Source organism: Myiozetetes cayanensis, unplaced genomic scaffold (genome assembly GCF_022539395.1).
Source record: "Myiozetetes cayanensis isolate MyiCay16 unplaced genomic scaffold, myiCay2020 scf3, whole genome shotgun sequence".
NCBI lineage: Eukaryota > Metazoa > Chordata > Aves > Passeriformes > Tyrannidae > Myiozetetes > Myiozetetes cayanensis.
The window spans coordinates 24,667,975-24,686,803 of NW_026087521.1; the positions used below are offsets into that span (position 1 = coordinate 24,667,975).

Genomic DNA, 18,829 nt, shown 5'->3' on the forward strand with positions numbered 1-18,829 from the left:
AGAGAGAAAGTAAATCCCTTTCTGAGAATACTTTTTTAAAAAGAACTCCATTGATGTAAAATTTTACATAGTATCATTCCACTAACTCTTAATACTGTTTGCTCTGATCTACTTCACTGCTAAAATGAGATGGGGGAAGGAAGTTACTGTACTGATGCTTCACTTAAGGTAATAGGTAAAAAACATCCATGTTAAATGCAATTAGTTAATACAAATTAAGATGATTTCATGTTCTTTTGTCAAGATCATTCAAAGAGTTATTTGCTTTTGTCATTGAACAGTACTGCATTAGTTCTCATAATCTGGTTAGTGCATTAGCACTAAGTAAATCCTATTGATTCAGCAGATAAAATGGACCTAAGTAATCTTTGTATTTTGCTGATTTCCCTTATATTAATTTAGCATTTAACTCAGCATGCAGATTATCAAAGGAGAGGTGTTGACTAATTACATATTTTTAAGAAATAAAGTAATGCATTGGAGATGTTGTGCTAATGAAAGCAGTTTTGTTGTACACTTATAGTGTATATCAGGTGCATTTTTCATAGAGGTCTTTGTTTACATGGAAGCTGTGGTGAAATAGAAAAGCTGTTATCCAATGATAACGCTGCGTGTGGAGGCTCTTATTCCAACATAGCATTGCACAACAACTGCAAGTCTAGCCAAAACAGTGGTGCAAGAGATGTGTGGGATGGAATGAAGTCCAGAAACCAGGAGAAAAATCATGCAATTTGCTCTAATTTCCACATGCTCTATATAAAACCAGGGTAATATCTGCCTTAAGAAAATGAAACTCTCACTATCACTTCCTACAAGATCATTCCTCTGGTATTTGTGTTCACACACCCTGTAGACAGCACAAATAATATTTTCATATGACCCACACTTGCTTTCTGAACCATTCATACCATGGACCTTCTTCCTCAGCATTTTTTTTTTTTTAATTTACTGTGGGATTTATTCTGGTTTTACTTTTGTGTTTGGAAATAAGGAGTAATTCCACTCTGATGCAAAAGCTGTCTGAGATCAGAAACCCACATGCCACCTAGAAAGTTTAAGTAACACAAATCTCTCCTGGATAATAATTACCTACTGTTGCTTTAGTGAGCAATAATGATGGCCAGATGTGGTCCTGACTCAGAATAACTAAAGTAGGGAAACTGCTGAGGTAAGGTGCGTGCTGAGCAAGCTGAAAGGGAGATGTCTGCTTTGTCAGGACTTATGTGTCTCTCCATTGTTTGGCAGTAGAACCCAAGGAAAATTCTTTGCTTACTTTCATGTGTCAACCACCTTCCAAAGCCAGGCGGGATAAATCCAGGACTTAAATCTGCATGCACTGCACTGCAGAATCAGCTTCCCTTTCTTTGGAACATGAAATTGGGCATAAAGAAATCCAGAGCAGATCTCTCAGAAAGGGTTCACACTGTCACACTGCAAAATAGCCATCAGCAGACTAGATGGGAACTTAATGTGGGGCAAAGGAGTCTTAGAATTTGATCTGAACCCAGGAAAAGCAGCTTAATATTACACATCTCTAGGGAGTGTCCTTAATGTTACATACCTACTACTATACATTTTGGACATCTCTCTTGTGCAACTGCAGAAGTTTTCAAATTTGTAAGGTTACATAGGATAAGAAAACTATTCTTTGTCCAGTTTTAGTCTTTAGAGTTATTTAAGGGCCTTCAGAAACTAAGACATAAAAAACACATGACCAGACATCCATTTTAACAAAATAAAAATTACTTTCTGCATGAAATGATTTCTGTGCAATTCCAGAGAAAAGCAGCAGAGTCACTTTCCCACACTAATAACCAATAGGGAACCCTGCCTTCAGAGGAAGAATTCGATTAAAAAGTCTGGAAATGGAACATTATTAGTAACTCTGGCTGATTAAGCTGTGCCCTTTGCAGAAAATGGTAGTTTAATGGATACCACTTTTTCACAGAGAAATCCATCTTTCATCAAGAAGATGATAAAACACCAAGCAACAGCACTAGGAGGCAAACAGACAGATCTGTAACAGGACATCAGGAGAAGGAAAGCTGTAGTTTTTGCAGCACTTGGGAATTAACAGGTTGGCCTCTAAACTCAGTTTCCCGAGTCAATCCTGGGACTTGGAGGAGTAAAGGGTACCCCACTAGGGCTGGGGTACCAAAGAAACTCCCCGATTTGCCTTTTTCCTTGCCTTGTCTTTTTCTCAAGAACTCCCATGTGATGGTGACCTTGTGGCCAGTCCTAGAGACAGAACAGCCCTTACCTCTGTAGTTCAGTGTTTACTGAACCTGGTCCAGCCTGAGACAACTTTACCCACACCCATGCTCTCACCATACCCCCTACACACTCATACCCGTACCTCTACCCATGCCTGTCTGACATGTAGCATAACTGGAGTCCAGACTCTTCCTGTAATCACTTATGTGATGCTACTTGCCCCAGTCAGGTCTTCCACGGCCAGGTGGGTAGGTGGCCATGTACCCAACAGCGGAGGGGAGCTGGCTGGTGAGCACACCCTGCCTTGCACTCCACTGGTACAGGCACAGTGGAGACCTCAGGGTACTGCCAGGACTTTTAGCAGACAGACAGTGGGTGCACAACAGGAATGCAGATGCAGCTTATCACCTTATCACCAGGTTTAAGCATGTTTTACAGGGTGTCAGTTCGCACTGCCCATCGCTCAGTCCCTCCTCATTTATTCTTCTGAGATGTCAGAGCCCCTTAGAAGAGCTTGCATACGGACGGCAACAGATTTTGTGCCCAGGCAGAGTGCTCTATGCCATCTGATAAAGCAGTTCCAGAGAATAAATGACTGAACCAATCCGATGGATTCTGGTGTCTGACTTTTAGGGAAAATATTCAGTGACATTCTACGCACAATATGAAAACATCTCCATGTTGTGAAGTTATCTAAATAAGCCACATAAAGCCTTTCTAATCAGAGATCTGATGCTATTTTTAAACCTGCCAAAAATTTTAAGCCAAATGGTGTGGGATATTACAGTTATAGGGCCTCAAAAGAGTTATTTGTCTCTGTTTATTTTATTAAATATTCCTAGATACAACCTTAGGATGACAGATCAATAAGTGCCTTTGCGGTTTCCTGATAGAAGGCAGCAATTATTTTCTTCCATTACAATATAAGCATAACCTAATTTTACTCATCTATCATGTGTGTAATGGTAATAAAGAAGCATCATCATGTGTTTATTTTACTGTCACTTTATCTTTTGTTTTGGTGATCCTCTGTTTTCCTTTCATATTCTTCCAGCTGTTTATGCCTTTCATTCAACAGGAGTTGTGACCTGTTTGTCGTGCTTTATGACACTTGCTGGGAACATGATGGCAAAAGCCTGTCTGTGGTTTCTCTTTTCCTGTGAGGTTAAGTGGTTTAGGCTTTCACCTGAACTTACCTGTAGAAGAAACAAAGCCATAGGATCTCTACAGAGCTGAATTTGGACTTCATTTTTAGAGGTTGCTTTCCCATGTAAGTCAATAATGACTGAAGTCAGGTATCAGAGGACAATTTGGCTTAAAATTGTTTAGCATGTAAGAGATGCAGAAAGGCCAAACAAAGCCTGTAAGATCATGATCTAACTAATGACAACTGAAATGTATAGTTGAGATTGTCAAGGCTATTGTCTTCCTCACTTGAAAAATCCCATTTAATCCATGATAAAAATGCACACTATTGGACTGTGTCTGGAAACGAAGTAAGCAGCATTTGTCTCCTCATCTGAACACACCTCTGCTCTGAGGAGTACCACACTGGGGCTGCCAGTGACTAACTGTGACCAAAGTAATTCTGCCTAAAGACTAAACCCAGTCTTCTCCTTGTTGTGGGTGAGGAGATTCCTGAACAGTGATTCAAAACCCTCCAAAGCAGCTACGTCTCAGATCTCTTTGTCCTGACTCAAGCAATAAAACTACTTTACCAATTTTTCTTTTAATTCAAAGCCAGTTCTGTTTCCACCTTGCTGTCATTTAAATGTCAGCCAGCTCTTCACTGAAGGAAATTATTAGGCAGTACTAACTGGTCAGAGCTCTGCTGAAGTACATCTGACATCAGTCAGATGCTTCATCAGATTCACTTTCCCTAACCTTAACTTCAGTGAGCCCAGGTTTTGGTTTCATATGTATTACACTTAAATACAACTGGAAATGTTTTATTTTGATTTTATGAAGTTTTCTGTGAGCACTGGAGCAAGTGAAGCACAGTTGTGCCTAGATTTATATCTTGTGCTTGACTGACTTTGCTGTCCAACTAAACTGGGATGGAGACTTTTCCCATGGTGAGCAATACCTTCCTTAATCCCTGTGAGTCCTTCTGATGTTTATAAAGGGGCTCCTTAAACTCCACCAGTTTCCACAGCCTGAGCATATATTGGATCTGTCTCTGGATTCACATTTGAATTCATATCTTTACGATTTCTTATTGCTGAGGTTGTTAGGATAACTAACAGTAGTGCAACAACATAAAATTAATTCCTTTAGAAAACAAGGCTAAAACCTATCCAATTATCAACCACATCAAGATGAGGTGTGTTTTTTTTGTTTGTTTTTTGTTTTTGGTTTTTTTTTCTCTAAATATAAGAAAAACAAGTTGAGGAAGTGTTTTGGATGTATTATTTAGGTTTATTTTGGTCCAATTCTACCTTTAGAAGCCTCAGATTAAACAGTCCTGAGGGACAGCCACTTAAAAAGATGGACTACTCAAAGTCCAACAAAATTATGTACAATTGTCTTGTGGGACTTTTTTTGATAACATGAAATGGCCTTCATCAATCAGACTCTAACTGTAAATTATCAGAGAGCACTTCCTTGCAAATGGTGCTAAAGGCTCATTTTTCTTTTTAATGTTGCAGTTAGTGGTATACCATATTCACTGCTGGACTGTTTTCACTGTCCTATGACTTAATCTCACAGTGGTCAGTGCCTTTCACTTGCATCAGTGGTCTGTGGTTATTCTTTCAACATCAAAGAGAAAGGTCATCTTGGCTATATTACAAAAAGCAAGTTTTGAATTTTGCCAAAATAAACGGTGACAAACTCTCACAGATAATAAAAGCTTTCTTTTAAGTTGAAGGTGACTTAGAAAAAAGGAGAAAAATGGTTTATGCCCTCATCTACGTTTCCTCAATGCACAAAGAAAGCCCTAAGAAGAGTTGAGGGGTTTGAGACTTCTTTTTTATATTATTATTTAATCTCCAGCAAGATCATGGATGATCAGCTTTGACATTCCTGAGACAAGCATAAGAAATGATGTGCTTTCCTTCTGCCTGCTCCTTCCCTTCCTTCACATTCCAACCCTGCAGGTCTATTTTACACACTGGAGAAAAACAGGAGTATAAAGGATGCTTGGCAAATTCTTGCCAATCTTTTCGACCAGTTGAAATGAAAAACCTCACAGGACACTTTTTATTGGATCCTTAATGAGTTCTCAGGAATAATGGAAAGGAAATGGAATGGCAAAGCTTGACAGTCTTGATATTTCTGTGTTAAGTAAACAATCAGGACAAAAATTTCTGACTGCCTTTATGCCATTTAAAAGAACCACAAGAAATCACAGGAACATTTTTTCCCTTTATCAATTTAATGTAGCAGAAATCAGAGCTCTGATGACATTTCTTGAAAACGGGCAACTATAATAAACATGTCAGCAGTATAAGACATTCAGTTTTGATATGCAAAGCAGCAGTAGACTCTGGAACAGCTTTTGAAACACGAAAGTACTTCCCAGCATGTGAAAAGTGGCGAATTATTGTGTCAATATTTTAATGGTATACTTCTCTATGAAAAGATCACCTTATGAAATGGATGTATAGGCAAGTACAGAATGAGATAAGCTAAAGGCCACGAGCTTTAAAGACAATCATATACCCTGTGAATACAGAAAAAAGTACTTTCAGAGAGTCAAAACGTTCCTTGTTATAAATGAACTGAAATATGAAAGAAAAAGGGATATTAATACCCGAAATGAAAACTTAGGACAGCAATAACACAGTGAAGAAAGATAAGAAGTTACCATGCTGAATGGTTGCTAACTTGTTTTTAGTTCCTGGAAATTGCCTGTTCCCCCCCAAAATAAGGTAATAAAATGCTATGTCTTTTGGAGCTGCTGCCAATGCCTACATCTGTGTTGAATGCCTGGAGTCTGCCATAAGCAGATGTCTCCTGAATGCCCGTGCTGTTGTGGTTACACTCAGATGGGGTCAGACCCCTCCTCTGAGCACATTCCTGCTACTGGTGAGAAGCCACAGCATCTCTGTAATGGTGCTTCTGCCCAGACTGCCCTGCCTCACCCCTGGCAGTGAGGAGCATCCCTTCTCTATGATGAAAGAGACTCCCACCTCCAGCCACACCATGTGTCTGCACCCCACCCTGATGCCCTGTGCTGGGCAGCCATGCTGAGGAAGACTCTGGTCCTCCTCCTTCTCCACTCTTGGGATGAAGAAGGCCTGTGGCTCCCACCCTCACTCCGAGCCATCCCAACAAGGAGACATGATAGATCCCATCCATCTCCAAACGCAGGTGGAGCCACTGTTCTGTCCTGACATGGGCCTCATCTTGGCTGAGCAGAGCCCCACCACAGAGACTCTGGCCCTGCCCTCTGGTAGAGGACAGTGTGCCACCTCTGAGCTCCAAATTTCTTGTATTTGAGAAAAGAAAGTTCCCCATAAAGGATATTTAAGGGCCTGCAGCATAAGCAGGTGATTTAAAGTTCTAATGTTTCATGCTCCAAAGTAATTGTTAAAAGCACCTAATTCCCAGATTTTGTATTTCTTTTACAAGAGCTGAAACCAGCACAAACAGTGGCCAGAAGGGAAAGGGATAATTTCTATGCTTCCTGTGCTCACAGTGTTTCAGATGTTTGGAGAGGAGTAATCACTTGAACTCAGTGTAGAGAAAGACAACCCTCCCACCTGAGACCACCTGTACCCTTGTTCAGATACACCTCTGACAGACACCTCTTTCATGAAAAAAATGATGTCAGTCTGACCTTTTCTGCACCAAGCATGAGCAACCATATTACAATCTGGCTCTTCGTAGCATGTTCCAAACGAACTCTTTCATTTTTTTCTGAGGAGGGCAGTGATTCAGCATTAACACAGTTTTAAATATGAGTGATGTTCTCAGGGACTCCTCAGTGCACATGGATATGAATGTTTATGAATACCTTTTTGAAATATGAAAAGAAATAACCATCTAAATGTTCCATTTATGTGCATCAGTTTCTAAAGAAAAAACCTTACAAATAAAAATAAAAGGAAAAAAAAGGATTTTTTCCCCCCAGTCCCACTACTACATTTTTTGCACCATAAAGACCTCAGTGACTTTCATATTCAATTTACAGAAACTAATCCTTATAGAGATGAATCATCAGCAAAGCTAAGTAACCTGAAATGATCAGGGACTTAGATTTTGTAACTGAAACTGAAAGGACCAATACCTGGCAATGGAGTAGGCCAAGAGAGAACAAAAGTCCCAAAATATAGCAAATCAATTATCACTTACCCTGTTCAAGCAGTATTTGCTCTCCTTCCCATAAAAGTGCTGGAGACATTTCATGTTCTGCTTGTCAACAATCTTGTTGAAGAACTCATTGATGGTTCGCACAGAGACAGCGCAGACAGCAGATCTCTTGGTTGGTTCGGAAGAGTCTGGTTTGCTTTGTGCAAAAACACCATAGAGAATATCATCGTTCAACCCAAGGCCCATTTCGTGGGCTAAAGCTGCACCAGGCTTGCTTACATAGGCAGCTTGCAAAATGTTAAATACCTCCTTTCGGATGGACCTCTTTCTTCGTTTTTCAGTAAAAATGCACTCAAGAGGCATTTCCATGTAAGAACGCATCTCTGAGTCTAAAGTGCAGAAGCGTATAATTCTAGTGTGAAAAGCTTGTGAGTCAAGAGATTCTCTCTGTACAGTCAGAAAATACACAAAGTGATCATTTTCAAAGGCGTGGACGTACCTAATGGGATACGAGTCACGGAACTGAGGAAGGATATCTATATAAGATTGATCTGTGAGAAACTCAAAACCATCCTGTGTTTCTTTTAACCTTCTAACTGATATAGAATGCAGCACATGGGGAGGTTGAAATGTAGATGTCACAGTATTTCCAACAAAGAAGTTGACAAACCTGTCCTTTTCGGTCACCAAAACTTTGGTTCCTAAAGTGCTTACAACACAGTCGGGACAATTATCTGCTTCTCCATCCACCTGCGGTGAGTACATGCAGTGCACCTCGCTTTCAATGTCAGCAGGGTTGTCAGGATGAATGATGTGACGGTGGCAGATGCCTCCGGACACACTACCACAGCTGATGAGCTGATCATCATAATAAGTTTCTAAAAGCAGTGCCATGTTAACATTATCCTTCCATACGCTGTTAGATAAATTCGCTTTATCTCTGCAGTCTTCACATGGCGCACAGTCAGGGCTCTCCAAAACAGGCCCAGTCTTGTACACAGAAATGTTCTGGAGAGTTTCATTTAGTACATAAATCTTGTTGACTGCTCCAATATAAACATGATGCTTGTATAAAACTACATTCTGAATTGGTGTTTCTGCGATGAAGTTAGGAAGATCATATTTTACATTGAAATTCATCTCTGATTTTTTAGCTGCTTCTTTGCATTGTCCATGGCTCCTCTGCAGCAGGGTAAATAGGAATACGATAAACCCAGAAGGATATGCAGTAAAGGGCTTCATTGTCAGAGATTTAATCTGTCAAAATATATTTAAAGGAAATAGTGTTATATTTCACATACTAAAACATCAGTTAATTAATCAACAGAAATCTATTTCTAACCTGCATGTAGTAGCTGATGTATTTCAGTTTAAAATGTGTTGTAATCCTGCTCAGTGTCATAAGAGTTGTGCTAGAAAATGCTATGATTACTGTTCTTCATGGGTACCCATTTCACTGCTTTTAGAACAATTCACAGAAGGGTTTTCTTATGATGAATTTCTCGAGATCCCTTTGTAAAGCACAAAAAGAGAGATGACTACTTCCACATTGGCATTAAATCAGTTGACTGATACAGTTTAAAACAGGATGGTGTATAAACAGCTAAAAGCAAAACTGCCCAGGACACTCAGTACACAAGTGCACACAAAGCAACTGGAGCCCTTCAGTGTGTGGATATAAGACATTTGTCAAGTTCTCAAGGGGCTAAGCTGAGAAAGTTAGCACAGCTAAGCTCAAAAGTAAGAAATAGAAAAGACACAAAATAATGTGAAGATATGAGCTGGAGTGAACATCTGTTGACATATCTGATTAACCAAGAGACTTCTCTCCACCAGACCAAAGGAAGAAAATCCTCTCTCCCTCTCTCTCTCTCCCTCCCTTCAGCTCTCCAAATCACTGTCTTCCATAAAGGCCCAGTTTGGAAAAAAGAATGGTTTTTTTTCAGCCAGCTCTACTTCTTGGAATACTCATTCTCCCTAGTGTTGACAAGGCTTTGTAACATATTATTAGAATATTTTATGCATCATGTGGTGCCTGGCATGTGCAGGCTTTATTTTAGGCCCTGTACCACAGCAGTAAGTCACTGTGGTGAACCTTTACAAGATACAGCCGACCAGTATGTTGTAAACAAAGGGCTATCAAGTGACCTACGGCCATTAACTGATGAAATCAAACAACCTATAGCTTCTCTTTCTTTTTTTTTACATCTCCATACAATTGTTTGATGTGGCTTGAAAAACCAAAGGCAGATGACTAGTGTGATATTTCACCCTCTCTAAAGATCAATTAAATGAACTGTGGTTATGAGCGTTTCAGCGCAGTATCCACACTATGCCCTGCCACACCAGACATTTTCTGTTAACGTCATGACACAGTTGTTAAGCCAAATTTAGCTTCTTCAAGGAGAAAACAATTATGCATTCTAACAGTAACATGATCACATACTTTGGGAAAATACTTCTAGTTTGACTATAGTTGGGCAATTGTTGCTAATCAAGAAATGCTTGTGACCACTGAAAGAATTTAAAATAGATGACCTTGAAAATTACAAACTAATAATAGGAATCTGTACCAACTTTTTATTTCATTAGGACTTTAGGCAAAATGAAAAGGTGACTGTAGACCAGAGCTGTTTCAGCTGTTTATAAATTCAGTGTTTTCACCAGATTGGGTAAAATAATTCATCAATAATTCTGCATTTCTTGTGACATTTTATTTCAGCATCCACTGAATTCTTTCTGTGGTTTACCTCCTTCATTACACAGAATAAGAGGTTTGGGGAAAAAAATTTGGTCTTCCTCACTGTTAACTGATAACAATTATGACTGAGACTTGGGGATAACAAGTCAGAAACACAGGCTATTTACAAGAATTAGCTGGTAAGAACAACTCTCACTTTTAGTATTGAGAGTAAAGATCTTGTTTCAAATCACTAACATTTTTCTGGTACTAATTAGTGATAATAGAATCCTGGAAACAAATCTAGCATGGATTAACATTAAAAAAAAAAAAAAAAAAGAAAAAAGAGTAGGTATATTTCTATAACTAAAAAATAGTCCCAGTCCACAGAGTACTGACTTCTATATTGTATAGGGCAGGAAACAATTTTCTCATTCCCTGTAACACCTTGCTATTACGGAATTTTTCCTGCTCTGTGCTGGGATGGAACCAAGAGCTTTGAAAGCTTGCATGAAACACCCAAAAGTCACACCCAATCCAAGAACAACAGTGTTCCTGTCCTGCCTGGCCAGTGCCAAGTGAAGGTCCCAGCAGTGGGAGGAGTGGGAGCGTGGTCTGATTGTCTGCCTCTTTTCAACCAGCACTTCCACTCAAGAAACTGCTAAAACTGATAGGTTCCTGCAGATTCACTTCTGATGAGTCAACATGTTCTGACAAATACTAGATTAAGCAGAAAATTCCAAAAGTGCTCTATTTCTGACACAACACAGAGGCAGGTATACTGTTTATTGCAACAAGTTTAAACTGATATAACAGAGGTGGCCCTGCAGTGGAGAGAGAAAACAGTGGGTGGGAGAAGAGTTAGATGAGGCTGACTGACCACCAACACAAAAAAAAAAGATGCAAGGTTATTTGATAGGCACCAATTTGTTGCAGTATATTCTGTGCTATGTTCTTGTTTTAACATTCTGAAATAGATTTCCCACCCACTAAGCGCCTCAGTTTTCAGTTTACAATCCTCCCCATTCTTCCAGTATCTGAAAAAGAGGATCCATAATTGTCCAATAGTAAGTACCAGTGCGCACTGCAGAGATATTTAGAGCCCTAAATACTGACTTATTCTTTCCCTCAAACCACATTCTGGGATGTGAGACCAGCATCCTTAGATAGGCTACTCTGCCTAAAGTTGGTGAAACAGCACTGGTTTCAATCTGTGCTCTGTAGACTGAAAATTCTTCCTTAGACTCCTTTAGCAAGTGAAATTGTAACCAAAAACTTAACAAGAGCAAGGGTGGGATTCAGTGTAATGTAAAGGATGCCAGAAATAATAGGTGCTGTATTTCACCACTACAGGAAGAAAAATATGAGCAATAAATGAAAACCAAGTCATCTTTGCTCTAATATTTGAGCCTCATCATGGTGTTTTCCTCTGTATGCTTTTGAGGTGTTTCGAGACCCTCTCAGGCAGAAATCTGCAGATTCCCACATATGGGAAGCTCAGGTTCAGATTTATGGGCAGCTCTAGGGAAGATGTTCCCCACAGTGCATGTCGCCAGCATACTGTGAATCTTTCCTCGAGGTCCCCGAAATCAGAAGGAACATGCTCTACTGTGAGACATTTAAAGCTTAGGGAGAACATAGGAATTACGTGAAGAGTACAATGTATTTCACAGTCCTCACATCGTATAAACTCTGCTGCTCCTTACTGAGACTCCCATGATGTTTGGTGCCTCTTTTCGTCTGCATTTGACCCAGGGTCTTCTATTCCAACACTGCAACCTCTGACACAGAGCTGCTCTTTTGTAACATCCAGACCAGGTCACTAAAAACACGCTTCACTTGAATACACCCTAGAGAAACAGGGAAACTTAGGAGAATTAAAAATTTAGTCTTACCTATCTTCAAAGGTCCAACTATCCCAGTTCTCCTTAGCACACACTCAAGTGTAATTTCAGCTGAACTTAAACACTAAAAGATTTTTGCTGAATTAAAAGCAAAATACTTAGGCTATAGATACACCTTTAGAGTACAGATCAAAGAACTAGCTGCTGTCTACCACTGACAGAAGGAAAACAAGTAATCCCTTTGTTTCTCTACTTGGTTTGAATGATGGATGCTGTTCAATCTCTTGTGACCTTCCCATGACTTGTGTGTCAGTGTGTCTTTCATGTGTCTACAGAAGACTTGTAAGCTTTAGCCTGCGATAACTATCAGCGAGCAATAGCTGTGGATGGATTATTCCTTTGTAAGAAGGATGGATTATATCCTTTTGTAAGAGATATTTTCAAAGTCAGTGTCATGATGTGCTCATTTTTCCATCCCTCAGCAGACAGTAGCCAGTATAAATGATGAGAAAATGGATTTTGGGATGAGAAAATGGATTTTGGTTAACCATTGCAAGTGGTTGGTAATGATGTGTCATATCAGTGTGATTGGTAACCTCAAGTGCTATGGTTGGTGTTTCTCCTCAGGCTTGGTCTTGAATGTTTGTGTACCATTAACAGTTTCCCAATGGCAATTTTCTTCCTACAAGTTTCATTCCCCCTAACTGTGGCCTGGGTGATAATCTCCAAATATTGAACATCATGGCTCTCCTTCACACTGTTTGCCACTGTATTGACAAATCAGGCCTGGCCTTACTGTGAAATAATGTTCAAGCTGTCATATGCAAGAAAGCCAGAAAACATAGCCATGCTTGTTTTATGTGCCCTCATTTCAGACACTTGGGTCCCATTTAGCTCTGATCACAAGCACTCCACAGATCTGCACAAGCTGAAACATGTTGATCTGAAAGTAGGTTGTTTAGTGTATCTTGTTTTTCCTTGCTTTATTACAGAAAAGGAAATTACAGGGTCCTCCATGTCACACAGACATTGTGTTTGTACAAGAACACATTTAGTCCTCAGATAGGTCATTTCAGGTTAGGTAACAGCAGAGCCACATCAATTCATGTTTCAAAAACTCTATTGTCAGCAAACGGTAGCCTTTTCCCCTCTTTAAGGAAATGTTTGATAGTATGATTCTATACTTTTTCCAGGGGAAAACTTTCCTTGTTACTTTGGTCTCTGACAGAGTTGTGGTGGCAAATTTATATGGCATAACCCTAGTGACTACTCCTCCTGAGAGTTTAGTTTGCTTTGCTATTCTGGACCAAAATCTGTGCCAGTTCAGGACCTGATTCCCTGTGGATCAAAAGCCCTGCTATGGAGACAGCATCATCATTTAAGAGGGCAGAGCAAATGAGAGAGGGTGATGGTAACAGCTCCATCCATCCAGCTTTAATCTATTGTTGCAAATCTGTCACAGCACTGGCATCAGCTTCAACAGACTAAGCCCACAGTGGATGTGTCTTCATCATACTTTTCAATTAACTAACTGCACCTAGGTGAGTTTAACCTATATTCTATGCTGACAGGTAAAAAATGTTCTTAAGTCTGAACGGAAATAGTTACCTTAAGTTAAGATAACAGAGATGACAAGGAAATTCACTAAGTCAGTAGCAAACATACAAATGATCCCCAAGTTGAATTCAAATGTCTAATCTGATTTTAAATCCACGTTCGGCACTATTTCAACTCTTAAGTTACTCATCCTGACTAGGGTGGCGACATAATTTTCCTGCAGCGTACATTCCTGTGTATGTGCACTAATCCAATCCAATTTTCCAGTGCGTAGTCATAGGATTTACATCATAAATTCATTGATAGCAGAGCTGGGAGGTTTCTATGGTATTCCAAGATGTGTGTGTGCATGCAGACAGCTGATGGGGATGAACTGGTGGGCAGGGCACAGCTTAGGCAATTGTTGAAGGATCTACCATTAACTAAATCCTCTACATATCCAGTGCAGTCATGTGTGTCAGAAGAAATTGCTTTAATTAGCAAGTTCAATTGATATGCAAGCCTTTTCTTACAATATTCAAACACAGTAAAAAAGAATCTAAGTTATCCCTGCATTAAATACACTCTCTAATATACATGGTCCATCACTGGGTCCAATATACCATTGTAAGTCACAGCAGCTATCAACAGAAGCATTTTTGTTGTCTACCATACTTATTTTTAACAGGCATTAAAACAAAAGATCACTAATCTTTGCAGTGAAGAAAATGCTATTCTTGTACTCATTTGACACTATTTTTGGAGGTGTCCTGCAGTGCAATAAAGTGTAGAATGTTTTACTTGAAATGTGTTTCAGAACTTTACATCCTAAAGCCAATTCATGTCATGGGTCTCTACCACAACTGAATTTATATAAGTACTTTTTGTTGTGATGGGCTCCAGTGGCACTACTGGTTCTTCCATAATGGCCCTCAGCAGACACTCACCAATAAATTACAAATGAGTGGAACAGATCAAGAGATATATTGCTCAAAAAGATTAATTTAAAAGGTGGTATACAGCATTTCTTGCAATTCAGGGAAACTTCTCATGTGAGAACTCATTCTAAGGGCTAAGGAATCAATTCCTCGAAGAACACAGACTAGAGGTTCAAAAATATACAAAGAATAACTGAAAAACAGGGAGGAAACACCCATGATAAAGTAGGTCTTTCACTGTTTCTTCATGCTTATATTCAGATGGATTTGTATCTTTAAATACAAGAGTACAGCTTTCCACATCTGGATGACAAGATGGAAGGATTTTTTAAAAACTATTATATTATCTAGTGATAACAGGAAAATAGAAAGCAAACTTTGAACAACACAATACTACTGTTCCATTCTCCTTATTTGAAATGCAAGTCATCAATTGTGCAACTTCAGTAAGAAAGTACCTGTGATGCTATTGCGGCTCTTTACCACTACACTGGTAGCAAAATAAACCCAGTTCTAGCACAGACTTAAGCTTGGTATCTGCAGCAAATAATTCAGCTTGACAACTGGCATATGAACATCTTATCCAGTCCAAGTGTTCAGTACAAACAGAAAAAAGCTCTGTGTCTGTGTGTGTAGAATAACACGCTATGCTTGTTACTGTACATGTCAGGACTAATAACAGAGGACAATGTTGGTCTTCTGTTTCAAGTTAGTGAATAGGAAGATACTTCGATTTTGCTCCCAGTTTTTCACATATTTGAACAGACTAATTCATCTCTCATGTATTTTCACTGCATATGCAAAGTAAAGGCCTTTATCAACTCTAGTCAGTTGAGATAAATGCAGACATGTGCCCAGGTGGACTGAGGAAGTCACACAAACTCAGTTAAAGATGGAAGTCTTTTTTTTGTCTTTTTTTTTTTTTTTTTTGGTGTGATAAAAAACCTTACAGTAGGAGAAAGCAACTTCCTTGTATTTCTGAGTCGATCCTGCTGATCAACTTTTTGCATGAGTCTGAGCATTTTGTGGTTGTCTGTACAGAATGGGGACAGGGTAATATCCTTGGAATGTAGTTCCTCCTTTCATAATGAGCCAAGCTGGCAAACCTGGTTGCAAGTACAGTTTTAGCTCAATTCCTTTAACTATTCTCAGCACTTAGATTTTCTACTTTCTGTTTTATGGTTATCTATCTACCTGAAGTCTTGTATTGAAATGCAGAGCAGGTTTTGGCAGCCTCTCCTGTCTTGTAAAGCTAACAGTCTTCCATACCGTGATAATTAAAGGAATGGCACGGGTCATAAAATGAAAAAGATTAAAAGGCAGATATTCATGAGTAACCAAGACAGCATACAGATTTGATCTAAATGTTCCAACAGCAATTATGAATGATCTTGATGCAGGACATTTTCTGCAGTTTAATTGTCATTTGGTGCTAATGGTTCTTAGGAGTCCCTGAGACAATAACTCTTCATAGCCAAACATTAATCTCTTTAAAAAAATAAAAGTTCTATGTGTCAGTAGACATGGATGGTAAAGTATATTACATGACAACTGTACCAAAATAGATTATAAGGTATATTATATTAGAACGGGACCGATGGATCTACAAATTACCAAGTTTCCTTTTGATGTCATAGTAAATATAAAAATAACAAGCATAACATCAGCAACTAAAACCCCAAAAGTCCCTGAATTCCTCGAAGGTGTGGTACAAATACCTAGATACCAAGCAAAACAAATTGTGCTGGCTCTATTCTTTCCTCCGACAGAGCTGGCAGGACAGTGTCAAGCAGCAGCTTTCTGCTTGGCAGATGAACATAAAGCATGCCACTGTGTGCCATGACTTTACCCTTCTAAGTCAATGTGTCTCCAAAAGCCACAAGGCAAATTAGTGACAAAACCTAGGGCCAAGGATTTCCAATAGGTTGCTGATGCCTTGCTTGATACACAGCTCATCAAGCTGAGATGTCATGGTCAAACCGTGCAGGGCTCCAGTGAGATCAGCACATCTGTATGAGTGAGCTGGGCCCCCAGATTTGGAGAGATGGCCTAAGGGCTGGAATGAGACCTCAGTCTGCTGGGGATGGCTTATCCAGGAAAAGGAAAAACTAGGAAAAATCTCTGTTTGTGGACCTCTGTCAGCACTGTAGAGAGGACTTTAGGCTGCTTCCAAGGCTTCTCCTTGTATCTAGGAGTTTTGTGATGCTGCCGAACTGCTCTGGCCTGGCACAGCCCCTTGGGTTGATTCTGTGATTTGTCCACATGTATTATATTTAGTGCTGGAAAGCAGACTACACTCCTTCCATGCCCAAGCTGGCTCCACAAGATATAACCACGATTGTGTAATGCTGTGTTTGAGAAAACCAGCCCTGCCAAACAGAAACCACCTCTATGCAAAGCTAACTTGGTGGTCTTTGCCCCAGGTGAAAATGTGGTGCACTCAGAATAGTTACAAACAAAACTGAACTGGCTGTGTTTGTAAACTGGCTAGTGAAAGCAATGAAGTCTATATTTATGCATTAGCTTAAGAGAACACATCCTTTATCTGATACGAAAGCTAATAATCTGATGGTCTACTTAGCTTCATAGCAGCTTTTTGATAATCAAACAGGAACAATGTCAAGGATAGTGTTCATTTCCCATCTGTGTTTGGTTAGGAGGTTACGACCTTTTCTTTTTAATGCTGACCTCGCTTTTGTCACCGCAAGTTTATGTTACTGCAATGCACTTTAACTGATGCCCTACTTTCACTCAGTTTAGAAACTGAGTTAATGACGACTCATTGGCATGACTGCTGCCTTGCTGCGAACCTGTGATTCATGATCTCCTTCCAAGGACTTTACGGTATTGGTGTTCATAAATCCCCAAATGGCCTGGGACCAGCCTATCTGACATCCTGGCTCTCACCAGAGGCACTAGTGTCACAGCTGCAATCAGGAGAGTGGCTGATCTGCAGCAGCCTCAGCTCACTTTTTTTGGCAGATGTCCCTCAGCAAGGGTCTGTCAGCCACAGCTTTTCTTTTGAAATATTGTGCTGACCTTCAGAAAATGCTGAAAAGCTCAATAGTTTGAAGAAGGAGTTCAGGGATGGCTGAGTAGTCTGAGTTTCTTCATGCTAATGGGATCTTTTTGTTTGTTTGTTTCTGAAAGGATTTTTCATTTGCTTTATTACTTTCTTTCAGCCTGTCCACTCCCCTCATCTTGGGAATACCTGGGGTGCTTAAATGTGTGACTGCTGCTCTTCAGGGGTTCTCATTTATACTGGCCTGGAACCAGGTTTTGGACTTGTTTAGACCCTGGAATGCCTCCTTTGGGAATCTGGAGCTAGATTCAAGGAGTCTGTGAGATAAGAAAAAAGGCTGTTTCCAGACTTCAGAGGGTATTTACCTTTCTCATAGGGGTGAAATGAGGATAAATGAATTCATTCTTACAAACCACCTCCAAAACACAAAAGGCTTAGCTCTGTTTCTTACAACAGGCTTAGTACAGCAGGGCTGAGCCTGCCATAAAGGGGCTGATTCAAAACTGCGGTCTTCATCCCTGAATGAACAGGCTGGCCACAGGTCTAAATCTGGGACTAGGGCTTGGCTCTGCTGCTCTCTGTCCCCTGCTCTCTCCCAGGTACCTGCAGCCCCTGCCTGCACTCTCCTTCCCTTTTGCCATGAGATCCAGTATCCCACCCCATGGCCATTCCTTGTTTTCCTCCTTCTCCTGTCTCTGTGGAAAGATACAGACAGTGGACATGAGTCCTTCTAGGCAAAGTTGTCCTGATGCTTTGAAGCCAAGCAATCTGGGAGAAAGAGAGGGGATGAAGCATGGTGCTGGAGGCTGCCTGTCAGCAGCAGGACTTGTGCCTGGCTCCATCCTGTCTGGGGACTGCAAAGGAGCTTCGGTGGGAGCTGTAATCCAGCTAGGACTGAGAGCCTCTTACTGCTCCACGTGATGTCTTCTCCTTTGGAGCTGCAGCTCAAGTGAGATCTGAGGCAATGTTCAGCACAAAGTGCAGACAGTGGTTAATCTAAGCACCTGAGAGCTTTGTGGTCAGTGAGTGTTAGCTTTCTGGATCCCCTTGCTGGACTTGTGCCCTGAACTCACTCTAAATCCTATTTTAGATGCCAAAGGAGCCTCTCTGGATCTTACCCATAACTTTAAGCTCGGTCTGTTTATCCAAAAGGAAAATAAAATGGAAGCATTAAAATTGGAAATGTCAGTTAATGTATGTTTTTAATTTAGGACTTTATAGCTCAACAATTGCTCCCGTGCATGAGGTTTTACTAAGTAGTTGATATTCAATTCAATACTTTGGGCACTGAATAAAGATCACCATTGAACATCATCTTTTACATCCCTGTTCCTGCTAA

At 40.1% G+C, this 18,829-nt stretch overlaps 1 protein-coding gene across 3 annotated transcripts in view; it reads right to left on the reverse strand.

Annotated features, from left to right (window-relative positions):
• The window catches only part of MET (MET proto-oncogene, receptor tyrosine kinase), a 93,291-nt gene that overhangs the window by 64,553 nt on the left and 9,909 nt on the right, over nucleotides 1-18,829 (reverse strand). For all 3 annotated transcript variants that reach the window (XM_050323788.1, XM_050323789.1, XM_050323787.1), the window contains exon 2: nucleotides 7,513-8,727. In XM_050323788.1, the coding sequence (XP_050179745.1) occupies nucleotides 7,513-8,712 (1,200 nt within the window). In that variant the 5' untranslated portion in view covers nucleotides 8,713-8,727. The remainder of the gene's footprint in view (nucleotides 1-7,512; nucleotides 8,728-18,829) is intronic.